The sequence below is a fragment of the Rhipicephalus sanguineus genome, chromosome 1, assembly GCF_013339695.2.
Source record: "Rhipicephalus sanguineus isolate Rsan-2018 chromosome 1, BIME_Rsan_1.4, whole genome shotgun sequence".
Taxonomy (NCBI): domain Eukaryota; kingdom Metazoa; phylum Arthropoda; class Arachnida; order Ixodida; family Ixodidae; genus Rhipicephalus; species Rhipicephalus sanguineus.
In genome coordinates this window covers 219,264,460-219,289,669 of record NC_051176.1, presented here as the reverse complement: position 1 = coordinate 219,289,669, position 25,210 = coordinate 219,264,460, and the positions used below count along the sequence as shown (strand labels likewise).

Genomic DNA, 25,210 nt, shown 5'->3' with positions numbered 1-25,210 from the left:
GTCTAAGCATTGACGTGTAGCAGGTTCTTAATTTCCCTTCTTTCTTTACTTGCAGAGAAAGTGTGGTATGTTAACTTGGTGTTTTGAATTGAGTTATTTACAGTGGAACCCCAATTATACAATTTTGAGGGGGCCATGCAATACCGTCGTATAATCGAAAAGCTAAGAATACAGGCACTGACACACAACCTTGCCCCAAAAAATGGGGTACAGACTGGCTGAATAAGCCCACGGCACACCCTACACTCGTCCAACGAAGGTAGATAAAATTATTTCTAAAAATGACAGCTAAGCATTTAGTTGAAGGGGGGTGAGCAAATATTTATTTTCAACTTTTAAAAAATCTAATCTAACTCACATCTTTCTGATAAATTGAGCGAAAATTGTCTGCGCATAAAAACGAAACCAAAACCGCATTGGCAACAGCCTCCTGTCAGAAGAGTTGGATACAGTTACATCGCCATCACGAATTGGCAACGTGTTGGTGATGACATGTAGCTTATGTCAAGGGAAAGTTATTTTGCGCGGTGAAGATAGCTGCGTCGTGTCCTTTTTGCATGCTCGAGGCCTATGACCGAGTACAGCAAACAAAGGGGTGAGATCTTCAGCTGCATGTTGACCATGAAAACTTGCCACGGGCCGACAAAGTGAAAATATCCGGATTTTGAAGACGAGCTTGCCGACTAGCTGAAGCTACTTCATGTAGATCGAGCTTGTCTAGGTAACAGCCCGGGATACGTACGTGGTCGAGACATATCCAGAAGCGACCTTAAAGCCAGGAAAACTGGATCACAGAAGCAAACGAACTGCCAGGAGAATAAATTTTTCATTCTACGAAGGCATGCTCTACCTCTCTCACTCTTTTTTTCTAATCATTAACCGAGGGGCACGTAAGTTTTTATTTTGTGCCCGCGAATATTTCGTCAGTGTTAGATTGGAGTAAAAGAAGGTGGCTTTTTTCTCGCACGGCATCGGAGAGTCGTCGTACGATGCGAGGTCGGCGTAAAATTGCGTGGTATAACTAAGGTTTTTATTACATTAATTCTATGGGACCTTTGTGGGGACCAAACAGATTCGTCGTGAAATGTGGGTCGTCGCAAAACCGGGGTACAATTGAGGTTCCACTGTATATGATCTGCAAGGCTGCCAGACCAAATCCAAACATTTGTATTACCCGGTGGAATGTGGTTGTACGCTTGCAAGGAACGAAAATAAAACATCTAATACTGCAAGAATTGTTATGTACTGTGGCGGTCAAAATATTACGGACCACGCGAGCGCATGGCAGGCAGCACCGAGGCGGCTTCTCACGGCTGCTTGCGAAGCTCTAGAGCGCGCATTGCGCACGTGCATCCTTGTTTACCTACCGGCCTGCTTGTTCGCTCGGTTCAAGTGCGCGTGCGCCGGAAAGCCAGAGAAATCGCAAGGTGCAGCTTCTGCAGTCGCCGCGGAAGCACCGAGCGATGATATCGTGACGAAAATACGTAACTTGTACTGGCAGTGCTCGGTGTGCGCCACACTCTACGCTTTGTTCCCAGGTGCTCCGCAGCGTGGAAAATACGCTTTGCGTCAGTTTGTCCCAAATCGACATGTGTGATAAGATTGGCTTACCCAGCAGATTCCATTTGCGGAACTCATGCATGCTGCAATTTTTTTTTTTGTCGTGCTTGGTGCAACTATCCTGCGCCCGTTCATATGCGCTATAAAAGAAAAAACTTGGCATCAACCGGTTTGTAGCACAAACCTACAAAAAAAACCCACATGGGTTGAAAAAAATGAAAAAGAAAAATCTTGAAAGCTGACGAAAAATTTGTCCATACCAGGACAAAGTTTTCGCCAAGTGGAAAAGCTTTCTTTTAGGCAAATCGCTCGGGGCTTCTGCGGTGACTGCAGAAGCGGCACCTTGCGATTTCTCTGGCGTTCGGGTGCGCGTGCACTTGAAGCGAGTGAACGAGAAGGCCGGCAGGTAAACAAGGATGCGCGTGCCCAGTGCGCGCTCTAGAGCTTCGCAAGCAGCCGTGAGAAGGCGCCTCTGTGCTGTCTGCCATGCGCTCCCGTGGTCCGTAATATTTTGACCGGCGCTGTACAATTGTATCAAAGAGATTCCACTGTAAACCACATATTTCTTTCATGCCATGTCTAAACGGCTGTGGCGTTTTGCAGCTGAGCTTGAGGTCATGGGTTTCATGCTTATCTATGGTACTTGAGTCTGATTGAAAGTGACTGGGACTGATGTGTGAAAACATTTGTGGTTACATTTCTGTGCATGTTTACAGGAGACATAAAACAGTTAAAGGGCCCCTCACCAGGTTTGACAATTCTGAGGTGACGAGCGCAATGCATGCACTGGTCGTTCACGAGTACTTCTGCCAAAATTTGCAACGCTACGCACTGCGTAAATGGGTCAAATTTCAAGCTGAACGCTGCTTGCACTTCTTCTCGCAGCCGTGCGCCCAGAGAATGAAGGGATGACGTACATGGTGGAATGGGCCTACGTAGATGGTAGTGCTGTGACGTTGCTCCTCTACGTAGACGACTGTGCTCTGACATCGCCAACAGTAGCACATGACACTGCGATAATTATTTGGCACGACGTGTAGTTTGTGTAATTTGTTGCTTGAATGGCTGAATAGAACTTGAGAGCAATAATAAAACACAAACGGAATATGTGCGTTTTCTTTTTTAATTTTTGCTGCTAATCGCACCGAGATTCGAGACTAATCTACCTCCGCTTCTCACGCGTTTGTGTTCTCACGCTTTGCGCATCGTGCAGATGCCACCCTTTACAACGAAACTAATTTTCTACCACGTTGCAGCGCTCATTAGGCTCATTTATCCTCCTGTGTCTAACTAGATGTTCATGCGGCACACCGCTAGTAGTATCGCGTCCGTACAAATGTCGCAGCTTTTGTGCTCAGTAACAGATTGAAAGCCAAGTGATCGGCGAGGGCGCATTCGGCATAACTTGCAGAGATGAAGCGCAAAGTACGGTGCCACAACACCGCTCGCGTCTCGTGTGCTCGGGCTGGTTCGGGCACGTCATGCGCTCATGACATTGTGTGCGCGTGATGTGTTCATGCGTATGCGCTATGGGATCCTCCTGCTCGCGTGCCGAAGAGAGCAGTGAAGGGATTTGGCTGGCGAAGGTTACACAGGGCGAGCGGCAAAGGTTTGCAGCTCGCCTCCTCACATCATGGTTTCGCGCCGCTACAATTTATTGTTTTTCTCAGCTTCTAACGGACCGATTAGAAAAATTCTTGTGGCATAATGCTCTTATTGGGCTCACAACAACTTCCAATGTCTAACTAAAATTCGTTATGTCATCTGGTGAGGGGCCTTTAAATGGATCCAAAGCCATCCATAGCATAGGTGTTAGTTTGGAACATACATTTTTCTCAGATTATTATGATTTGTTGTAGAAATTAGGAAAACAAACACAGTTTTGTCATTCCTGAAGTATAATAAACAAGATATATTGTACAGTAGACTCTCAGTAAACGGAAATCTGTTAAACGGAACTGCTGCTTAAACGGAACAACTGCATCTAATATAATTGGTTTCATACTTGGATTCTGCACTCCTGTTCATCTCTCAGTAAACGGAACTCCTGTTAAATGGAACACATTTTCTTGGTCCCTTCAGGTTCCGTTTAACGAGAGTCTACTGTAGTTGTGTGCATGGTAATGACTGCTGCACATGGGCTTATTTTTTCTCTCCCTTCCTTATCTGGGCGCAGTTCCAAAGTTTGACCTTGTGAAGTGCTTGTACTCGTTGAAAGCCTTAATCACAACCCTTGTAAACACATTTGAGCTAGAATATTTTAACTAAGAATTGTTAAACGTTTCATTGTTCCCCAGTGGCAAAGCGCAAATCAGAAGAAGATACACCAGCCAAATTGCTGGATGATTTGTTCCGTAAAACGAAGGCAAGTCCTTGTATCTACTGGCTGCCTCTTACTGAGGAACAGGTAAGACATGGTGCCAGTCTCTACTTCTTTACTTCTTTCTTTGCCAGTGAATTGAAGCTGTAAAACTTTAAATACATTGTAAGGCAATGAGCACTTTCATCTAAATTTGTGGTTTGTGTTTATTTTATGGCCATACAAAATATCATGAAGTATCAGAGCCATTGAAAGAACCTGAGCGTTCGGTCTAAAAGTTTGTCTGTATTCCTTTCAGCTTCAGGTGTACAAGCACCTTAAAAATTTGATGTCCTTCATTCACTGCAGTTCAATCTAGTTATATAGATCTTTCACTATATTGAACAGTTGTAACACCTCCTTGTAAGTAATGCAAAATTATATTTACATTATTCGCCCCCAAATGTTTAAAGAGCATTAGAAATACAGTAAAACCTCGGTGATACAAATCTTGCAGAGTCAAGAAAAGTATTCATATCCAAAAGTCGTATCATCAGAAAACATGGAAAATTAGTATGCAACAAAAGAAAGCTGGCGTGTGATTTCATTTACTGTTTCTCAGGGCCGCAGCAATGTAATAGACAGACATGAATGATTGCATGTAAAATTCTTAGACGTTAACATTCATACTGGTACTTGTAAATGTATCCTTTTCTATACTTTTCATATTCAGATAGCACGGAAAGAAGAGGAGCGAAAGCAACGGCGACAGGAGAGGGAACGCAGGCGACAGCAGCAGCAACTACAGGAAGAGGAAGAGCGCCGTAAGCGAGCTCTTGCACGTGACATGGCTGCCAAGACAAAGCAGGTAAGCTGTATGTGTAATTTTAGCTTGCCAAGGTTTAACCGATTTTCTGAAGTGGTGGGCTGTTAAAATGCCTGGTGAGAAAGAAAAGAAAAACGGAATTTAGCAATGAATATATGGAGATTGCTGGCTACCAGAAAGCTTGACTTTTTATTGCTCATTTGTGGTTGCAGAATGAATCCTTAAAATTCTGTTGTATTGCATTTGCGTTTATGTGACATGTGGTGGTGGTCCAACTGCACCAGATTTTACTATTTTCACCAGCTTTGAATGGCAACAGTGTTTTTTCCCTAAAATGTCTTTAGTATGGCCTAAAGAACCCTGATAGCTTTTTAAGATTGCTGCAGAATGCCACCCAAGTCCCTCCATCCACCAATGTGCTTTTTCTTATTTAATGGCGAATTCCACTGGTCGAGCTGGAGCAAGTTTTCTTGCTCCGCAGCCGAGAATCTACGTTCCACTGGTCGACTCGGAGCAAGTTTGAGTTTTCCACTGGCAGATTTGGAGCAACCCACTCCTCGATGGAGCGTTCCGCGTTGCTCCGTCTTGCAGAGGCGGATTTCGTCGGAATTCTGGCAACACGGTGCCGTCATTACCGGTACAGTCGGACAACTCGGTTTTCTCCAGCATTTTTGAGGTGGTGTCTGATCACCCTGTGTATTTGTTTACATTCCTAAAATGGCACCATTTGACTCTGATGAACGAGCTGCTGGTTTGCTTCCTGCTCTGAGCGATAGCAAGAGCAGCAGCGATGACGACGAACCGTACGTGCTCTACGAAATGATGTGTAAAGAAACCCCGCTGGTGCGCACGCCCGAAAAGCATCGCCTACGTCGAAGAACATATATCTGTGATATTTGTCAGCGCAACACAATGAAACAATACGCCTGCTTTAAGCCACTTCGTGGTCAAAATGCGCGCTTTGCAGCGGCGACCCATGGAAACACACGAGTGGAAGCAGAAGTAGTTTCCGGAGCCTGTTTACATGACATATGCATAAACAACTTCCGGAGCGACCTCACGCAAAGCATTCACATGTTCCACTGGCAGACTTGGCTTCGTGCAATCTGAGTGCTCGCTCCAGGATTTTGGTGGCCGCTCCAGCTCTCCCAGTGGAATTCACCATAAGCATATATGCAGAGTCTGGATCGGTCTAACTAAAGTATCTTTGCTACTGTGTCTGCTTGTGGCCTCCATTATGGTCAGCTGAGCATGTTGTCTTGTGTCTTAAAGTCATCGTTCTTGATGAGGAACGTGGAATACCTAGACAGGCAATTTATTTTTTTGTTACCATGTGCATTGTAACGCTGTGCAAGACGGCTGTGTGGCTACCACTTTATACAGGGTGTCTTTTTTTTTTTTTTTTTTTCGACAATACAGATTTCTATTTAAAAAATCTGACAGTCTCTATGTCGAAACGGAAATACTTTCCCGCAGCTAAAATGACGTTGACACGACTAATTAACAAAACTCGTTAATTAACTTCTTAATTATTTACTTGAGGGCAGTTGTTTATATTAGAAAGTTGTGGTGCATGATAATTCTGGCATACCCATTTTTTAGAAATCACGAAAGTTGCATGTAGTTTGAGATACTCAAACCTCGATATAACGAACACTGGTATAACGAATTACCGGTTATAACGAAGTAAATGAAGAACAGTCTTGTCATAGATACAGTGTTACCAATAAACGTTTATAACGAATTTTCGGATATAACGAAGTTATTTTCATGGCAGATGTGACTGTTATAATGAGGTTTTAGTGTATTCAGCGCCGAATTTCAAGGGCGCAATCGAAACTGACAGCGCCCGGCACGCAGAAAGAAATTTTCAACGAAGGTGAGCCGAAGCAGAATATGGCCAGAAAAATCTACAAGCATTCTGAAATATCCACAAGCAGATAGCCTAATGTCTGCGTGTGATGGGTGGTGCTTATCTGTTTCTTTCTTAAACTATAAAGAGATGCGAATAACTATTTCGCCTGTCTGCAAGAAACGCCACAGTGGCGGCCTGTGAGTTTTATGCTTCCCAGAAAAAGAGTGTTGATATTGCAGTTTTCTTGTGCGCAGTTCGAAAGAAATGGATAAGCACCAAACGCTACGTGAAAAAGTAAGGCGATGCGCAGGCACAGTGAGATGACTTGCAGCTCTTCACGAAAATTTATGGCCGCGGCGCGCCAACATTCAAATTTCGTCACTCCCTTGTGACAGGTAGTTCCAGTCCGACGTAGCAGAACGGTCGTGCTTCTTGTGTGCCTTGCGCGATCAGTTTTGCTTTCACCCTTGAAGTTCAATGATGAATATCTCGAGCTACGTGCAGCTTTTGTGATTTCTAAAAAAATAGGTGTGCCATAACTTGGCACACACTACAACTTTGTAATATACACACCTGCCCTCAAGTCATTAATTAAAAAGCTAATTAACAAGGTGTTAATTAGTCCCAACAGGGTCAATTTAACTGCAGCAAAGTATTTCCGCCTCAGCGTGGAGTTCGTGTGCGGAAACAACAGGAGCCTTCTGTCATAGATTTTTTATTTAAAAAATCTGTATTGTCTAAAGAAAACACCCTGCATATAGGCACCAAACACTTTAAAGGGGCCCTGCAACACTTTTCGAGCATGCTCAAAAAGCGCTGCCGATAGGTAGTCGAGGCTCCCGAGAACACGCGAGCCAAATATTATAGCGATGCGCACGGCCTGGAATTTACAATAAATTCTCAAAGTCAGCTGAAAATCGCTCCCTCTTCTCTCGACAAATGGTGATGTATTAGTCCGCAAAATATGATGCGATTGTCGGCAGTTCCACCATTGGCTGATGTTATAATCACGATAACACCCTCATTATTACTTTCGTTGTTAATTTTGAGTTCAGTAAGTAGATAATATGTATGTTTATATTCTGTTATCGCATTAAAAACACCGAACAAACATTAATATTAGCACTTCCGGTCTCACCGACAGCTCGTCTGCTCGTAGTTGCGTGGTTCCGTTTTCTTTGCCATGCGCAGTGCCGAAAACGTGAATATTTCTGTGCTTTTGACCATCGCCGGTTGCCGTTGAGAGTGGCAGCCGTTCGAGTGTTGCCTCGTCAGCTGGGAACTGCATCGTCGGCATGTTCTCACGACCGACCGAGGGAGGGGCGCAGCATGTCTCCGATAACAATGCTGGCGTCCGGTAATGGCGGCGCTTCGGGGTCGTCTGCCAGTGCCGTCTTACGAGGCGGTGTATCGGAGTATGGGCCGAAACCGATCTCAGCTGTCATTCGTTCCAAACGAGCGCGCAGGTTTGCTTCCATGGTTGGCAGAGCGATGAAAACACTATGGCGTTCGAGGTGCACACCCAACATTACCCAACCGACGCGCAGTTTTCAAGCACGCGCGATACACAGTGTGATCGGCTCCGCTCGACGAGAACGACACAAGCCGACCGGAAGTGCACTATGGCGGCACAGACCACGTGGTTGCGCCCAGACGTCAAGAGAGAAAAAAATGAAGAAAAAAATTCCGCCGGCGCTCTTGGGCGGAGCCTCGCTCCTCTGCGCTCCCTCCCTCGACTCGCTGCCTAGCTTTCCGCGTGCTCGCGGCGTTGAGTTGAGGGAGAAAGCTGCGGAACGTGATCTCTATAATTTGGTAACACCACTTAGACTTGACGGATTCGAAAAATTTTTTCGGCATATGACTCGTGAAGAGTCATACGTCAATAATGAGACTATTCCAATATAACTAAGAAAGGTGTTGCAGGGCCCCTTTAAGGGGGGATGCGGCTTTCGTATCGCGAAAAATGGCAAAAAAATCGATTTTTTGAAAATCGCATTTTTAGTTTCTGTAGCCCTTTTTATATCCAATTCCATGATATCTTCACCGAAAACCGCGTAGAAGTGCTATAAAAAAATTGTTGCGCCTGCCTAGGTGGCGAAAATTATTGGGGAAATGGCAAAAAAAACACTCATTTTCGAAAAATCATAGCTCCGCAACGACGCCACCGGGCGCCGATATCGTGGGCTCATCGGAAAGCGCATTTCTCCGTGTTCAAATTCCCCGCCGCTGCTGGCTCCTCCATTCGAAAACAAGCGCACAAAAAGCAAATGTTCGAAGGTCGTTTCGAGCCCTCCGATTGGCCGCGTCTGCCATGTTGCCCCAGCGTGCCTCGCCATTGGTCCGATGCTCGCTCCGGCAGATTGTCGTCTGCAGCTCGTGCGTCTCGATGTCATGGCTGTCGAAAGTCTCGCTACTTCGTGGCGTATTTGCACTCACTCTGTGTTCACGGCTCGACGATCACTTTGAATAGAACTACGTTTTAGTTTGGAGCTGCTAGCTGAAGCTCGGTGGGATTACGATGGCGCGCCGCGCTCGTAGCGAACATCGCAAACGCGCATCTCGGACCGACTCTCTAGCGCTGACTCGTCGGATCCGCGGTTGGAGGTTCTGCTTATGAGCACTTCGGACGTCGTGACGAAGACGATTGCAGGACGACTCTTTGTACTCGCGACCACGCATTACGTACTTTGAAACATCGGCCGGCGCGTCTACTGCGCGGAGTCGTCACTAGGCCTAACTCCGCTCACGGCGCCGGCACGTGACACGAACCTCGAACTTTGCGGGCAAGAGCAACGCGTTAGTGGACTCGCGGCAATGTGCTTCTACGCAAGCAATGAAGCGCATCGCCCGCCGACTCGGTACAGCGGATGGTCATTTTACACATCGGCAGCAGACCCCACGGCCAAGCTCGTCGCTCAGCGGGCGTGCGTCGGCGTCCCGAAATGCAAGGCCAAACATGTTGCGCGCCTATTTTTCGTCGCCGCACCTAGGCATATTGCGCATTGCCACCGAATGCCGCCACCCAGCACATCGCGTGCCAACTTCCCGGACTCCGCGGCCGAGCACTCAGAGGTGAAATAAAGCACTGGTGATGCAATTTAGGCACGCATTGTGCTTGGTATCGCTGTAAGCTCTCATAAATTATCTGAAAAAATAAGTGCCTCGCAGATAACCGTGTCCGCGACTGGGTGAATGATGAAGCGCATCGCAGGCGATGTTTACAAATTAGCGTGAGGAAACAGGGAGATGAATTCATGTCTGCCCAATTCGCATCTTTTTTTCCTATCGCATTTTTTAAGCGACTCAAGACTCGGAACAAGAGTAGAAGGTGAAATATATTGTACATCGAAAAGTTGTTAAGATATATTCAAGTAGCATTAAAAAAACATTTCAAATAAGTGTGCCAATTTTCATCAAAATCCATGAAGAAATAAGAAAGTTGGTACCGAAAGCCACGTCCCCCCTTAAATGGTGTCTTCATCCAAATAATGCATCAAATGTGTGACAGTTTCTCCAAAAAAAAAAATGACAATGTATCAATCACACTTCAGAATGTTTTTTGGTATACTGATAGTATCATGATGGGCTGTAACGTATTGTATTTTCCAGTGTGTAAGATGCACCCCCTACTTTTTACAACTTTCACGGGAAAAAAGAATTATGTATAAGACGAATGGCACGGAATATCTGTAAGCAGCAGTACAAAACTTGTACAGTAGAACTTCATTGATACGTTTACGAGAAAAAGCTCTGAAAATAAACGTACGATCCGGGAAAACGTATGATCCGAATCCAGTAAAAATTGAGGCTGACAAGCCCATATTGAGGTGTAAGGGCAAAAAAACATGGAGGGACTTTTCAATTTTCGAACTCGTGGCATCTCGCTGGCAGCCAAGATCAGCCAGCTAGTTCTGGTCCTGACCGGAAATAACATGGGGGTCATGTGTGTTGAAATCCTGAGACAACCCAAATATTGCAAAATCAAACTCTGGGACAACCAGCGTCAACGTAAAGAAAAGCTACCGCCGTGTCAGCAGACGAAAGTTTGCGCTGCATGAGCGTCGCTTCTTTCAGCATTGCCGCTTGGAAATAGTATGGGGCTAGGTTTGCCGAAGAGTGGAAGTGATACTCTCGAGCATACGCATTTGAGATACGATCACGTACGTTCGCAAGATCACGCGCGACTCGCCCTGTCCGTGAAGAAAACTGCCGCCCCACTAAAGGCTTAACAAGCTTAACTCTGTGCAGTGCACATAACAATTGCGATACAACACGGGGGGAGGCTGGCCTCCCTCACTCCGTCCGCCGTGTATGTATGTATATATATAGAGAGAGAGAGGGAGAGAGAACTTCATTCGCACTGAATTTGATGTGGTTCTTCACATACAGAGATAGAATTTGGTTAGCAGTTTTCAATAACATTACAGAAAAAGTACAGTTAGTCTTACGTAGCATACACTGGGCCAGCCATACATATACGTGCTATGCATGTAACAGTATTGCAAGCAACACTTTCTATACATTACCCACACAGCTTTATGCTTGATGGACACTTCAGCGCAAACCCGGACGGACCACAAGGAATAGATGAGACAAGCACTGGCGCTGCGCATGTCTCATCTATTCCTTGTGGTCCGTCCGGGTTTGCGCAGACGTTTTCATCTAAAAAAAACTGTTCCAACTAGGCCCAACAGAAGTTTTATTGAAATTTATGCATAAATACAATTACGCCGATGGCGGCCTCCCCTGTAGTATAGATTTGTCTCGTTCAATGCAATTTCGTTAACGTCCAGAAGCTGCTCACTAATAAATGCGTTTTTTAGTGTAGGCAACAGTGACTGAACATTTTCTTTTCCGTATTTAGTACTACACTTTCTTGCAGATATTGAGGTTTGCATATCTTATATTTTGCCTTGTTTTCTCCTGGTCGAAATAGTGTTTCTGGCGCATTGTTAGTATTAGTACTATTATTATATTACTATAAATGTTAACGTGTCAACCTCAAGTTCTTTTTAAGTAAGAATTTGTGTTATTAGGGGCGTAGTACATTCTTTTATACTAATCATATTTGTATTTGCAACTTTGCTTGGAGCGTGTGAACTTCATAGTAGAAGACAGTACAGTAATAGAAGAAAAGAAAAACCAAACAAGACCTGCGCTGAGCAGCGCTGGTCCTGTTTGGTCTTTGTCTTCGTTGTATTGCGCTGTTTTCTACTTTGCTTAGAAAGCCCTCCGGCCTTTCCAAGTAAATATGCCTATGAAAACGGTGTTAGCACAAATTTTCTTTGAAAAAGAAAATATGGTTCATTATAATGTAAAAATATCCCGCATTTTATCCTTCCGCATTGGCCGTTAGCTGTTTTTGATTGGTCGAAATTTTTCTGGGCAGCTACTCGTAACGAGATGCAACAAATGACCCCAAGATTGTCCTCTGCGTAATGACCACTCAAGCACGACTACATAAATAATAAGAAAGTACACTATTTTCAATACGGCATATTTTTGGTCATATGTTTTTTGCCTTTCGGCGAAAATTTTCGGTGTACCTTAAAATCACGTGCTTGTTACGCGACGTCACAAATAGGCGTATCTACCCACCCGGTAGATATGCCTATGCACGTGGCCTGTTTGCGGGATGCCATATTTATTCCGCAACGATGTAAGTCGCACATGGGAATTCATACCCGTCAATCGCACCTTGACAGCATATTAAGGTGAAAAATTTGTGAAACTTGGTGTCGCTAAAGCAAACGTTCCGACAAGCGGAAGTGTCTTCTTCAAAGCTGCCTGGAAGGAGAGGATCTCTCCCCTTCATGGCTGTATGGATCACTGACCCCGCCGAATTCGTACCAATTCATTTTGTACCAGTTTTATTTTTTTAGAATACATTTTTGTGAATATTTGGAAAACCGGTAGTAAGTGCTCATACTGAAGTGCTTGAAAGTGAAAGAACGCCTCTAATAATTATTGAGTACGATGGAGCATCAGCCATAGCGATTTGTGGCAATTATTGAATGAACTATCTACACAGACAATTTCAAACAGTATTTTCTCATTTGCAACGAGTTTTCATCGTTGTCTTTATGGTTTTGTGGTTAGGATTCTTTTCTTTGTGGAATGATCTTGTCACACCTGTCATTCGCAGAAACCATATGTTCCATGCTTGCCTTGTCACTAATGTTTCACTTCAACACACATACAGTGGTTAATAAACGGCGCAATGAAAGGACACGCAACACTGATGATGAAGAAGACACGAAGACAAGTGCCGGCTTGCTTCTTGAACCCTTACCAACTCGCCCAACTATCAGTGCTACACATATTGTGTTTTGCAGTGAAGCCAGAAGATGACACTATTTCGTGCTAAGAACTTGATTAATGGCTGCTCTCTGGATGTTGGCCTTGTCTCCTTGTTTAAATTGCAGCAGTTCCTGTATGCACACTAATAAGAATATTCACAGAAAATTTATACATGTTCTGCTCCTATAGTGATCCTAAATTCCGTTTTGCCTGCTCCAAACCTGCTCCAAAACATAGTTCCTCCTGCTCCAAATCTGCTCCAAAACACTTTTTCCTGCTCCAAAAGTTGCTCCAAATCCTAAACTGGCTGGATCACCACTGCAACGGAAAATACGGTAGATGTATTGAGCGCATTGATGCGCTTGTTGCACTTTTTGATTAGGATGCCGACGTAGTGCTGTGGTAAACCAGCATGCACAAAGGCTGAGCAACATGGACACTGACGCAACGCAAGCTGTGCTTGTTTATCTGTTATGAAACTCATTTATACAGCCAATATCTTCATATCTGGCACATATCTGGCTCCCAGCTTGCAAAACTTTCCAATTCATACCTGCTCGCATGTGGCAGACTATGATTGCGAGCACAAATTGAAAGTGCTTAGCGTAGCCTCTGCAAATTGTACAAAATAAGGATGGCAGGTCTTAACGTTGCGTGGGTATCTTGCTGCTCATTTGCTTTGAAATTATTTGATGCTAACTACTCCTTCTTTCAAACGAAGGCATTGTTCATGCAGGTATGTGGTGGTGTTTTTAATTTCATTATTTTACTTTTTTTGCACACTATTTGTTTTGGTGTACTCATTCCTGCCGTGGCACTAATGGGTTTGTGTGTATGAAGCATAAAAAAACTCTCAGAGAAGTCTGTGTGTGTATGCAATAGGCATCCTGAGTGTTCCATCGTAATGCCACTTCATTGATATGCAGCTAGTCAGCCTTTTCGAGAAAACATTGTTTCAGTGTGGTTTTGAGCTTTGTAGGGGTTTGGGACTGGGTTCGTCTTACATGTGGTTTGTCTTACATGTGTTCTCTTGCATATTCATTTCAATCTGCAGGAGTCCAAGCGCAGTGGCAGCCGTAGTCCTGTGCGGCGGCGTTAAAGAATCCTATGCTCCCAGTGGGCTTCAGAAACCAATAGGGTTGTTCTGGGAGTCCCATGTGGGGAGACAAGCTGGCCTCTCAGCATCGACTTCTCTGCCCTATCAGCCCGGCACCAGCGCGGGCAAGGTAGTAAAGCTTTCTTGCGGCCCCTGATATTTCCCAAGCCCTTCTCCATATTCCTTTTAGTACCTTTGTCCCTCTGGTCATAAATAGTAGGCCTTTCATTGCTGTGATTTTTGTAATGGTGGTTGTTTTAATTATTTTTTTTTCTTGCCCTACTTAGTGTTTATTTTAATCTTTTTTTTTTTACCTTTTGTTTGGAAGGTGACACATGTGGGCTCATGCTGAGTTGTGGCTAGTTTAGTGTGCCTTACTAGCAGATAAGGAAGGTAAGTATGGCTAGTAGCAGGAATGTCTGTAAACCAGAGGGACTAACTTCTTCGACCCCTTTACCCCTTTCCACACCTCCCTCCACCTTGACTTTTGAGCTGCTCCGAAGGATTCAAGCATTAGAGCCAAACAGCAGCAGCAGCAGCTAGGACAAGTGGGGGCACACATCACAACATGGCAGTGTCTTCTTGCAGATAAATGGGGAGAGGGCCCTTGGTCGGACTGCTTGCGTGCGGGACCCTAGTTAGCTGCCAGCAAAACTTCCCCAGGGGTCGATGGGCCCAGGCAGGAACACGTCGCAGCATGCACCACAATGCCTCAAATTGTCTCCTGAAAAACCAAAAAACAAAAAGTTACAAAAAAAAATGGCCGGCCTCCATTTTCATCGTCATCACCATTTTGGAACGGATCTCTGTTGCTGTTGTGGAGGGTGCTACTTCGGAAAAACTGTGTGCTTCAAACCAAGACTGCATCCAAGAGTGGCAGCTGGTGCAACACTGATGCCTGTGCGGATAAACTGTGGTGTTGGACTGCATCAGCTTGACTTGCACATGAGACTCCGTTGCAGACGCATTGTTAATTCCCATCTCTCTCTCAACTTGTTTCTGCCATTTGTCAGCTTGCAAGGAATGTGGCTGTATACCCATCTGCACTCATTTGCTAGAGGAACTTCATGGATGCATTATGAAAAAAGGGTTCTATGAAACTCCACAAGTTCCCATCGATTGTTTTTGTGCTCATTCACAGTAAAGTAAGGCCAATAAAAGTTTAAAGCTTCACTGTTATGTGTTGCTCGTAGATTACTTGATAAACTATCACTATGACAATGGTGTAAGTGATTTCTGCGTGTTGCTTAGTGTGCAAAGTATTATTACAACTGAGAGCGAAATATTGACAACTACCCATTTGTATATTTGCCTTTCTTAACCCTTCCACCACCTTGCAGGATTCCTGAGAACTGATTTGCAATATTATTACAACTGCATGAGGAGTGTATTGCCAGAAGGTTCAACACTCCCTCCGTGTCAAAGCTATTGCCATGAATGTACATATGTACCGTATTTACTCGCATAATGAACCCACTCGCAATAAACCCACCCCTAACTTTGGTCCTCAAAAAAATGTTTTTTTTTTTTTAATGTGCATATCTGTTGATTTTATTTCGGTGTGATTGCCAGTGCCGCTGACGATCGAAACAACATTAAATCACGTCATTTTATCTCAAAACGTCGACGCAATAAGTCGCAACATACTAGTTCAACAACCATGCTAAACACTTGCCAGCAGCACGCGCACGAACGACGCGAGTCGAAATTTAAAAGTGGCACCTCTTTGCGGCGGAGTGCCATCTGTCGAATGCAGAAGAAACCTCCTTGCTTTAATTAAAGCATGCCCTCCGAGATTGCGTGCTGCCAGGTTTCTCCAGAGGCTCGAAAGAAACCTGTCGGTGCACAATCTCAGAGGCCATGCTTATAGCGCTGTCGCTGCTTCTATGTTGTCTGGTTGCTCGATCGTGGTGAACTTCGTTGGACAACTGCTGCGTAGGGTGCGATGGTTCGGTACGCTATCTACACGGCCAGCTTTAACCTCAAGGTGGTTGAACATACACTGGAGCATGGAGATTGTGCGACTGGACGACACTTCAGGATCGATCCGGTGCGCATACGTAACTGGTGAAAACAAGAGGAAGAGCTTTGGGCTCCAAAGAAGGATCGTCGCGCATTTCGCAAGCCAAATCAAGGAAAGTTTCCTCTTGTCGAGAGACAAGTTCTCGAATAAGTTAAGAGGATCCGTAGTGAGGGATGTGCAGTGTCCCACAAAATGACTTAAACCTGCGCGCGGGCCACGGTCAGAAATCAAGACATTCCTGCCACTGACTTCAAGGCGAACAGTGGTTGGGCAGCAAGCTTTTTAACAGTCATGCGAAATTTCAGCTCTTATAACTCCCACAATTTTTTTCTCCCGCGCAAAAAGGTGGGTTCATTACGTGAGTAAATACTGTATACAACCACATAGTTCTGTTGTTTTTCCTGAACTGCTTGCATAATTAAAGCTCTGCCAGGTAGTAGCACCATAGTATTGTGCTTCAGTGTAACAAGATATTGCGCTTTTGAAATGAAAACTGATGGGTGCAATTTTGTCTTACTGTAAATATGTATACAGTTAAGCCTGGATATGACGAAATTGACAAATTTCCAAAAAAAAAAAAAAATCTTTACAAACGTTTTCATTATATGCAGTTCAGCACAAAAATTCGGAAAAGAAACGCACAAAATGAATGGGAAACTGAAAGTAGAGCTCACTCAAAACATTTACCTAGCGGCAAAAAACTGCGTTATTTTGCTCTATTGCTTGTTCATGAGGGAAGGCAATGCTGAATGTTACATCAATACAACACTGCCCGGTCATCGTCTAGCCGTGGCCTCCGAGATTGGCTCCGGCAACGCGATGGTGTGTTGCCAGAGCCAATCTCGGAGGCCACGGTCTCATGAATCTGTGGCGCGGCGCAACACTGCAAAGTGCGTGACGAGTCGACCTCCGATGGTCCGTCGTCGTCACAGTGGTCTCGGACAGTTTCCACCCACGCCTAATCTGACGTCTCCTCGATAGTCATGACACAATTGTCTGCATTAAAAAAAATCTCAAAGCTGCACGTCGTCAGGGGCTGCTCCATGCGCACGCAGTGAAACCACGCATGCACGCACGGCGTCGAAAATGGAAGAGCAAACTCCATATGCACTCGGAGTGGCCCCACATATGCGGTGGGAACTCAAAGCATAACAACACGGAGCAATGTTTTTTTGTTTTTTTTTCCCCCGTCACCTGGTGTCACATTAACAAAGTGCAATTCAGAGACTACTGCAACAACCGAAGAGTGGCGCTGCCAGTGCTAAAGGGTTTTTTTTTTTTCTTTTTTTTTTAAGAAAGCCGACACGGTTAGCGTGGTGGCACCCGCAAGCAGAGGTTTGAAGGGAGCATTCGTCCGTGGCGGCAAGAATGCCGGCTCAAGGGGCACAGGCCCGCTTGCTCTTGCAGTCGTTGGGGCTTCGAGTGCACCATGCTCGCCATTGCCGCTTTGCGCTCCGTCGTCTGCGGGGCAACCGCAGAAGATGCATGTGGCTCCTACTCATACCAAAATGACAAAATTCGGGGCTAAATCCCTAAGTTGTTAGTGGTGAAAATTCGTTATATCAAGGGTGTCTCCTGCTGCCACTTTGCTACATAGAGGTCGCAAATACGTGTTTCTCTGGAGTAACGCCGTGGAATGGAAAAACTTAATAATATTGAGGAATTCGTTGTGTCGAGGTTCGTTATAAGGAGGTGTAACTATGTGATTACTGAGTGCCACAAGCTCATAGTTGGTGCATTGTACTCTCCACTGGGAAGTATTTCCAGGAACATGGCTTAAATTTTCATGTGAATGTTGTTGTGGGGTATTATATGAAAACCACGATTATTTATTTATTTAGTTATTTGTTGATACCTCAAGGGTCCCAATAGGACATTACATGAGGGGCGGACATCAAAAATAAAATCAAAAGTGAAAAAAACTGCAATTATGACGAATTAACAAAATAGCTTACAAGGCAAGTCGAGAAATAGCAGTTACAAAGATTAGTCTAGCACTCGGTAGCAGATCATATATAATGCAGTAAATCTGAAACGTTACTTGCTAATCTCTGCGTGTAGTAATAGGTGGATAGCGAAATGGCAAGTCGTCTGCTATAGTACTTCCAGTTCGAGGCCAAGCTCTTCGCTGCTTCAGGGTGCCTGCTGTTCAGTGTAATTGGGGAGGAAACAGTGTTCTTGAATTCCTTTTGCGAATCAGTAGAAAATATTTCGCATTCCAAAGAACGAAGTGGGAAGTGGAAATGGGCATTAGTTGGGAATGAAGCACAGGGAACAATGAGGGGTGGGTCTTGAGCGCAGCAGTCAGTGTACATATACGGTTATGAAACGCACCATAATATATTGCCAAATAAGCTTGATTTTGTATTTTTGAGCACAAACAGTGGCTACCTTAGAATCTGGAGAGAACATGAGTGCAAGGTAAGACACTGAGACAGAAAGAGGATGGGACGAGTGTTGGCTTAGATTAATATTCAGGAATGTTAGTTCACGAGTGAGGCTTGGATTTTTCCCACTTTACCAGACAGGGCCGTACTTAACTGCTTATGTTTGTTCGCCAATCTGGCCATATCAGATTGTCATTTGACTGCGTGGAACATTGGGAATTCTGGATGTATTGTGGCACTTGCCGAATTTGAACCTGTAACGTAACACAAACTATGTACCTTGAAGAGTCTGCAGCTGCAAACACTCCGCGTTTGGTGATGCACATCGCATACTTATTTAGACAGCAGTTTCCTTTTTTCTGTTGTTGTTGGAACAACCAAAAACGGCACAGTGGTTTTCCGTTGACCTTTCACTGGCTGACATCGCAATAAAAGATAACAAAATCCGCAGGTCGACTTAAAACACGCAAAAATTGTTTGACAACGCCACTTATCCAAGCACCAGGCCGCACACATGCCAGAAAGGAGCAAAGCGCTGGTTTCCAGACCGGTCCTCCTTGCCCGATGCAAAGGTCTATAAGCACATGGTGCCAAATGTCAACATACGTTCCCAAGTCACTTGACTTCTGACAACAATACAGGTACTCTGGCCAATCAAGTGCACCGATTTAGTTACTTGCATTGCATATAATACTGCATTGCCTGCTTTCTGTCAAATGCATGGAAAAGGTTGAGCGGGGGAAAGGGCCAATGGAACAGCCGCCAAGTTACTGTCAGCGTGGATGTAAAACGATCGCCATTGCTTTTGAAATGGTAGGTGACATGGTATGGTGTGTCGGATAATTCAGTGACTTGCAGGTGTGAGGTACCGAATCTTTTTGAGTTCAACTTGAAAGAAAGATACATGTTGAGTGCAAAGAATTTCACATGCCTTGAAACACAAATTCAGTTGAAACCTGAATACAGATGTACAAGTCTTGCATCAGACGGATATTTCATGACACTATGACGTGCTACAAATCTTATGTTGAATTCCAATGGCGGAGTCGGAGCAAGTGTGTTCCAATGGCCGAGTGAGGGCGGGAGCCGAGCGTTTCAATGGGAGAGTTGGGGCGGATTCAGAGCGGGAGTCACTCCGTGGAGCAGGAAAAGTTGCTCCGCCAAAATCGGCGGAGTGGACCGGAACTTGGCGTGACGTACTTCCTTTAACACGTTTGCCTGCTTGGGGGCGCTGCCGGTGTCGCGTGTTTTGACAGTAATGACGGACGACATGGTGTCTGGACAAATTGTGCGGCATTGCTTCCGCTGGTCGATAGTGACAGCTCCGAGTCAGAAAACTCCAGTTCCTGCAAGAGCGATTCATCGGATAGTGACAGCGACGCTGAAACTGCCGTGTACGAGCGGGAATTCGAAAGCGGGATTAGCAGAATGGAATAACTATACGCAAGGTATTCTGGACAACTCAAGCACTTCCGCTCAATCCTTGCTCCCATGCTTGCTCCGGCGGTGCAGATTGTGTTCCAATCGCGGATTGGAAGGCGCTGCTCTGCGCCAGAGTCGAGTGCTCGCTCGCAGAGTCCATCGGCTGCTCCGACTCTGCCATTGGAATTCAACATTATAAAAATGCACAAAGCACACACTGCTGCAAAACAGCACGCACGTATCTGGAGGTGCATGTCACATGAATGAAGGAATGACTGTTCTCACCTTTTATAACTGCCCAGTAGCGATTTTATTTGTTATTCAGCTAAGTTGCACAGCCCTCTAAGATGTTAGGCAGTAATTTGTGAGAATAAAAGGACTGACTGCTAGTTGGAACACAGAGAAAGCGACGGCACAGGCAACGATGCGCATACGACGGAATGGCATCTTAAAATAGAAGTCAATGCAGACAGGCGCCGTAGACCACAATCCTTTACAAAAGTCTGGCTTTTGCTATCTACCTAATGAACAGATTGTTAGCAAACAACGTGACATCGCTGCGGGTGCCTCCGTCCATATGATGGACCTGTAAGACGTTCAGCGGCAGGATTTTTTGCATAGGAGCACTATGTGTATCTGCACTGTTGCAATAGTAATTTCTGCATATTGCTATTTTCTGAAGTTCCAGCATCTAGAAGTTTGCTTGGAATGTAACCATGTACTCTGCTTATTGGCACAACGAACAAGTGTTGTTGCCAGTTAAATACAGTTCTTCTGGGTCAACACATGGTTATTTAGCTACAAAAAAAAAACTATTGGTGCAACTAAGCAATTCCTATAGTGTGTAAATGAGAGTGCATTACTTGTCACCGAGTTATGTCATGCTGTTGGGGGCTTGGGTGGCAAACAGTTTCGCCGCATTGTGGTGGTCTTGTGCCCAGTCAGCAGTGAACTGGCGCCTCTGGCCATGCTTTACTTTTTTTTTTTTCGAAAGTCTGCTCTTAGAAATAATAATTATTGATTCAAAAATACACATACAAATTTGCTTAGTCTATGAAGTCAAGTAATGAGCGGTGGTGAGGTCCAGGAATCCAGCGGTCAAGGTTGGGTGGCCTGTTGCGTGGCCTGTTGCGCAGAGGTGACGACGACGGCTTAATTGTAGACCCGTGCAAGTCCACAATAAGCGTGTGGCAGTTATATCGTCTCGTCCATTCAACTTTAAATGATAAACGACTCCGCAGTGTCGACGGTGACATCACTCCTACCATGATGTGCAATCTAATCACCCACCAGACAGAGCCAAACCACATGCACAGTCATCATCATGAGCCTGAACACCCACTGCAGGGCGAAGGCCTCTCCCGTGTTCCGCCAATCATCCTGGCCCTTGCTTTCTGCTGCCACGTTTTACCCGCAAACTTCTTAATCTCATCTGCTCACCTAACTTTGTCTCCCCCTCACGCGTTTGCCTTCTCTTGGAGAATCCAGTCAGTTAATCTTTTTGACCAGCGGTTATCTTGCCTATGTGCTACATGCGCTGCCCATGCCCATTTCTTCTTCTTCATTTAGACTAAGATGTCCTTAACACCGGTTTGTTCGCTGGCCCACTCTGCTATCATTTTCCTTTCCATTGCTCGCTGCGTCGTCCTCGGTTTCAGTTGAATCTTCTTTGTAAGCATCCTGGTTTCTGCTCCGTAGGTGAGTACCAGTAAGATGCAGCTGTTATATACCTTCCTCTTGAGTGTTAGTGGTAAACTACCATTCATGATTTGAGAGTGCTTGCCGTATGTGCTGCATCCCATCCTTATTCTCCTAGTTACTTCAGTCTCATGGTTCAGCTCCGCAGTTACTACCTGTCCTAAGTAGACATATTCCTTTACAAATTCCAGTGCCTCGCTACCTATCGCAAAGCGCTGTTCTCTTCAGAGACTGTTGTACATTACCTTAGTTTTCTGCATATTAATTTTCAGACCTACCGTTCTGCGTTCGTTGTCCTGTTCAGTAATCATGAGTTGCTATTCATCTCCTGAGTTACTCATCAATGCAATGTCATCAGCAAATCACAGGTTACTAAGCTATTCTCCATTAACTCGTATCCCTAACTCTTCCCAACCTAGGGCCCTGAAAACCTCCTGTAAGCACGCGGTGAAGAACAATGGGGAGATGGTGTCTCCCTGCCTTACACCCTTCTTTATTGGGATTTTGTTGCTTTCTTTATGGAGGACTATGGGGCTGTGGAGTTGCTGTAGATTTCTTCCAGCATGTTTATATACGGTTTGTTGACGCCCTGATTCCGTAGTGCCTGCATTACTGCTGATATCTCGAACGAATCAAATGCCTTCTCATAATCTATGAAGGCTATATATAGGGGTTGGTTATATTCCACGCATTTCCCTGTCACCTGATTGACAGTGTGAATGTGATCTGTTGTCGAATAGCCTGTACGAAATCCTGCTTGGTCTTTTGGTTGATTGAATTCTAATGTTGTCATTCTATTAGCCACTGTCTTTGTAAACAGCTTCTAGACAATGGACAGTAAGCTGATCCGCCAGTAATTTTTCAAGTCCTTGACGTCCCCTTATGGATTAAGATATTAGCATTCTTCAAAGATTCTGGTACCTCCACCGTCTTTCAGCAGATCTGATATTACCTGATCCTCACCAGCGGCTTTGCCTCTTTGCATTCCCTCTAAGGCTTTCTTTACTTCCCATGTCGTTACTGGTGGGATGTCCACTTCCTTTGGCCTACTACTACTTACATTATCATCCTGGTTGTCCCGCCTACTGTACAGATCTCTGTAAAACTCCTCAGCTACTTTAACTATTCTATCCATATTGTTAGTGACTTTGCCTTCCTTGTCCCTTAGTGCATACATCTGGTTTTTGCCTGTCCCCAGTTTTCTCTTCACCGCTTTGAGGCCGCGCCCGTTCTTTAGAGCATGTTCAATCCTCTCCATGTTATTTCTTCTTCTGTCTGCTACTTTATGCCTATTGATTAACTTTGAAAGCTTCTACCAGTTCTATTTTGTCTCGTTTTTGAGGCTTTTATGTTTTGACGTTTCTTAATGAGGTTTTTCGTCTCCTGAGAGATTTTGCCAATGTACTGTCTTATGACTGTACCTCCGACTTCCACTGCACACTCCGTAACGATGCTAGTCAGGTTATCATTCATTGCATCAACGCTAAGGTCGATTCCTTCAGCTAGAGCCGAGTATCTGTTCTGAAGCGAGACCCTGAATTCCTCTACTTTCCCTCTCAGTGCTAGCTCGTTAATTGGCTTCTTGTGTATCGGTTTCTGCCGTTTTTTCCTCAAGTCTAGGCAAATTCGAGATCTTGCCGTTCTATGGTCACTGCATCGTATCTTCCTAACCACTTCCACATCCTCCACGATGCCAGGGTGTGCACACAGTATGAAGTCCATTTCATTCTTAGTTACACCATTAGGGCTCCTCCACGTCGACTTACGGTTCACCCGTTTTTGGTAAAAGGTACGTTCAGCGAACTCTACTAATGAATCCCCTCTCTCTTTCTAGAACTGATGCCATAATCCCCCACTCTCTGGTCTCCAGCCTGCTTCTTGCCTACCTTGGCATTAAAGTCTCCCATCAGTACAGTATACTGCGTTTTTACCTTGTTCACTGCCGATTCCACGTCCTCATAGAAGCCTTCAATTAAATGGTCGTCATGGCTGGATGTAGGCACGTAGGCCTGTACCACCCTCATCTTGTGCCTCTTTTTAAGCTTAATTACAATAGTTGCCACCCGCTTATAGTATTCCTCTATGTTGCCAGCTATATTTTTATGGATAAGGAACCCTGCCCCCCAATTCTCTTTTGTCAGGTAAGCCACGATAGCATAGGTGAGCCCAATTACATCCCATTTAACACCCTCCAGTTCCTCAAATAGTGCTGCTAGACTGTCCTCACTAGATAAAGTTCTAGCATTAAACGTTGCCAAGTTCAGATTCCAATGGCGGCCTGTCAGGACCCCGAGATTCTTGGCACCCTCCGCTGCGTCGCAGGTCTGATTGCCGCCATGGTCAGTTGCTTGGCAGCTGCTGGGAACTGAGGGCCGAGGGTTAATTGGTGTATTCATGTGGGAGGTAGTAGCCAAATATTGCACCAGGGTGGCCAATCCTCTGGTGAGGGAGTGCATTTCCGGCTGTGGTCACCGGTGAGGCCGCGCCCCAGGCCTCTTTATATGCAATTCTATCATCACGCGGTTTTAAAGACGATAGTCTTCCTTGGGATACTTGAACGCAGAAATTTTGGTCGGTCTGTCTGTTACATGATTTAGCCACCCGGCCAAAGTTTAAGCACTTGCTGAACGCCCAGCCATCTTGAACTGGTAGCTGCATTCATACTTGTGAACATTGTCAATCAAAAATCAAATATTACGCATATGTGAGGCGCAACATCAATACGTAAGTATTAGGTGGTGTGTTCCTTTACTAGAAAATACATAGATACGTAATTCTAAAGACCCTCGTGTTTCTTAGGCTGCACTGAAAATGCGACGCTATGCACGAAAAAGCCCTTTGCCGACGATATGGTGCTGCCACCTGGCAGTGGCCCTGGGTTCTGCACAAGCTCATGTTTCCCGACACCACTGCCAGATGGCGTCCATATCTCATGCAGCGCCTCCTCTATTTTATGAATGCCAGCCAGATGTGGCCGATTCAACATAGGCGCTGTCTGAGGCTAGGCAAAACATAAATGGCAGAAGACTATATCGTCTTTCAACGACATTTGCAGCAAAGCACGCAGATACGCGTTTTTTTTTTTTTTTTTTTTTTTGGCATTGCACTGCTGAGCATGCCATGTGCAAACACAAAATACATAACTATTTGGACACTGACATCACTCTGCCTCATGCTTCCAATGTGTGTGCTGCCTCGTTTAGCTGCTTTCAACTTGGCTGCCAAGTTCTTGCCATAAATGTAAGTATAACAAGAATAAAGAAAATGAAGTCGAATGATATCTGCAATAAAATGCTCAGCCTTCAATGGATCACCGTAACTGCATTCTCCGTGATGAAGCATAAATGCAGTTTAGGCAATGGTAAGGACATCGCGGAGCTCTTGCACAGTCAGGTTACCTTCCAGCATTGGGACAAAATAAAAATTATATCTGCACGTGTGCAGAAGGCAGAAGTATGCCATATCTCTGCCTTCTGCACGAGTGCAGAAGGTGCAGATGCGATCTGTCTAATGATCTAATCATTGGGTTTCGTTCATTTTAGCTATAAAAAGTGATGGGACCCCAAGGTGCTGATTAATCATTCTGAGTTTTGCCAATGGAGAGGATGAAATAAGGCAGCTGCCATTGGAATGTGCAGCGGAGCATAGTTTTTCATTGGCACATATAGCAGAGTAGAATTGCGTGTAGAATAGTGATTGAATTAAATGCATTCTTTTTTTGTCAAGAGTGAGTCAAATGATGCC

At 44.9% G+C, this 25,210-nt stretch overlaps 1 protein-coding gene across 4 annotated transcripts in view; it reads left to right on the top strand.

Annotated features, from left to right (window-relative positions):
• Window positions 1-14,680, top strand: part of LOC119372300 (apoptotic chromatin condensation inducer in the nucleus) — an 84,698-nt gene extending 70,018 nt beyond the window's left edge. For 3 of the 4 annotated variants that reach the window (XM_037642775.2, XM_049419487.1, XM_049419490.1), the window contains 3 exons: window positions 3,858-3,967; window positions 4,593-4,727; window positions 13,895-14,680. In XM_037642775.2, coding sequence (XP_037498703.1) covers window positions 3,858-3,967; window positions 4,593-4,727; window positions 13,895-13,939 — 290 coding nt within the window. In that variant the 3' untranslated portion in view covers window positions 13,940-14,680. The remainder of the gene's footprint in view (window positions 1-3,857; window positions 3,968-4,592; window positions 4,728-13,894) is intronic. The other variant, XR_005179511.2, reaches the window with a different exon arrangement.
• Window positions 14,681-25,210: the final 10,530 nt, after the last annotated feature.